The sequence below is a fragment of the Anopheles aquasalis genome, chromosome 2 (assembly GCF_943734665.1).
Source record: "Anopheles aquasalis chromosome 2, idAnoAquaMG_Q_19, whole genome shotgun sequence".
Taxonomy (NCBI): Eukaryota; Metazoa; Arthropoda; class Insecta; order Diptera; family Culicidae; genus Anopheles; species Anopheles aquasalis.
In genome coordinates, this window is record NC_064877.1 from 27,253,065 (window position 1) to 27,255,000 (window position 1,936).

The window sequence follows — 1,936 nt, forward strand, 5'->3', positions numbered from 1 at the left end:
ACCATCGACAGACTGGGCGCCCAAATTGAATTACTACTGATACCCAGTACCCTTCGGCTTCGGTGTGACCACTAGCGATAATTAATGTCCTGCGAGTGGGTGGGGTTGTGCGAAAGACGGCGAGTGAGTCTGATCGGACATGATGGACGCAAGATGGGACGTGCGGTGATCGGTTGGATTGGCCTGCCAACCCGGGGAGAGAGCGTAAGTCTCGTTCGGCATCGTTATTTATCTTTCTATTTGCCAAAGTACTCAGATTCCCACAGTTATCTCGGGGAAGTAGTGCCGGAGAAGGTCACCGGAGCCACCCGAAACGGATAATGCACTGGACGCTGGGCTAGCGCCGCGGCTATTGGCCATCTCCATTCTCTTTTCCGCCCTGAGAATAGCCAGCGTGATGGGAAGATGCTAGAGGAACACATTAGCCGGAAAGGATCTGGGAAATATTCATTTATTTGATTAAATTTTGGAAGCCCTGTTTGCACACTCCCTCCCGTAGGATGCAGCGTCGGCTGCAAGCATGGCCACCGATGACGAAGGAGGTTCGGTTTCGGAGAGAGTTTTTGTCCGTGCGGGATCGAGCCATTTGCTGCGTGAACGTTGCCCACGATTGTTTCAACAAGGCTCATGCAAACATCTCCAATAACCTGAACAGGGTTTGTGATAAAGCTGACGAAAGATACGAAGAACCGAGTAAAGGTTGAGTGTGAGAACAGAAGTAAATTCAGAACAAAACGGAAGGTGAAGTTACCGCTGACTTGATTTTGATCGACAAACGTCGACGGGAAGGAACAGAAGTATGTTGGCTAATCGTAAGGCTGATAAAAGGAGACATTTCAGAGTATCTATCGCTTTACCCAGAATAATACCAAGGGCGTTCGCACGTTCCTTCAGAATATGGTTTGCAGAGCCCACTTTTGAATCGCTTATAGCTTTGAAGAGATGAATTCATGCCGATTTTCTGGTAAAATATCAAAAGTTTAACTCCATTCCGGGAGAGTAGTAGATATTTGTTTTTATCAAACATGATTGCTTGCATTGTTGTCTTTTGCGATAAAGAAACCAAGTGCGAATACCCGATCGTAGGCCATTTCTATCTCACGGAACTCGGAACACGAGGCCCCGTTCTAAAACATAAAAACTTTGCCCACAAAAACTGTGTTTACAAAATTACCGAGTAGCGCCGCCAAAACACCGTCAGTCACTCACACACCGAAATGCTGTGTAAGTTTGCGTGATGACGTCATGTTGTGGTGAGTATGGTGAGTTTGTACCAAAACCTTATCGGTTTTCAACCGCTTAAGGATATTCCAATTTTGTGCTATTTCATACTAACATTCTTGGTTCAATTTTGCGTTTCCTGCCCTGCCAAAAGAACACATTTCGCTTTCTTTTATGCGCGTCTTTCTGCTTGGGATTCGTCCACATTACCCGCAACAACAACAGCGCGGCAACATCATTGACGGTCAGTGATGTCCTTGAAAAGTCAAAACATGAAACCCAAAAGTCAGAATCCTTCAATTACATCATGCGTTCACGCCGAACTGTAAAATATCTGTGAAAATTTGGACTTTTTAGCCGTTTTTACTTGTGCTACAGCTCTGCGAAGCATTTCCAGTAACTAAACGATACACTAGTTTCCCAAAAATGGTATGTAAATCGTTGGAAGACTCGCGGTACTCCCGGGAAAACGTGTTGACCCTTCGCCCTTTGTTTACAGCATCGATTATCGGCTGCCGGCAGAGCGGTAGCGCTCGGAAACTCGTACCTCCCACCCGTGGCATGGACGTTATGTCCGTTGGTAAGCGATGGCTCGGTTAAATTCAGTTCCGCCTCCCTAACCCACTCTCGGGGATCTTCTAGCGAGCGTATTCGGCGGGTGGACGACGACCCGGCTTCTTTTCGCAGGTGATCGACAACATTAAGCAGGAGATGG

The 1,936-nt window shown here is 47.0% G+C and overlaps 1 protein-coding gene across 1 annotated transcript in view; it reads left to right on the forward strand.

The window, feature by feature from the left end:
* Positions 1–1,525: 1,525 nt before the first annotated feature.
* Positions 1,526–1,936, forward strand: part of LOC126569376 (mitochondrial import inner membrane translocase subunit TIM44) — a 1,876-nt gene continuing 1,465 nt past the window's right edge. Inside the window, exons 1-3 of the mRNA XM_050226417.1 lie at positions 1,526–1,650; positions 1,721–1,801; positions 1,864–1,936. The exon at positions 1,864–1,936 is cut by the window's right edge and continues 1,465 nt beyond it. Coding sequence (XP_050082374.1) covers positions 1,648–1,650; positions 1,721–1,801; positions 1,864–1,936 — 157 coding nt within the window. The 5' untranslated portion in view covers positions 1,526–1,647. The remainder of the gene's footprint in view (positions 1,651–1,720; positions 1,802–1,863) is intronic.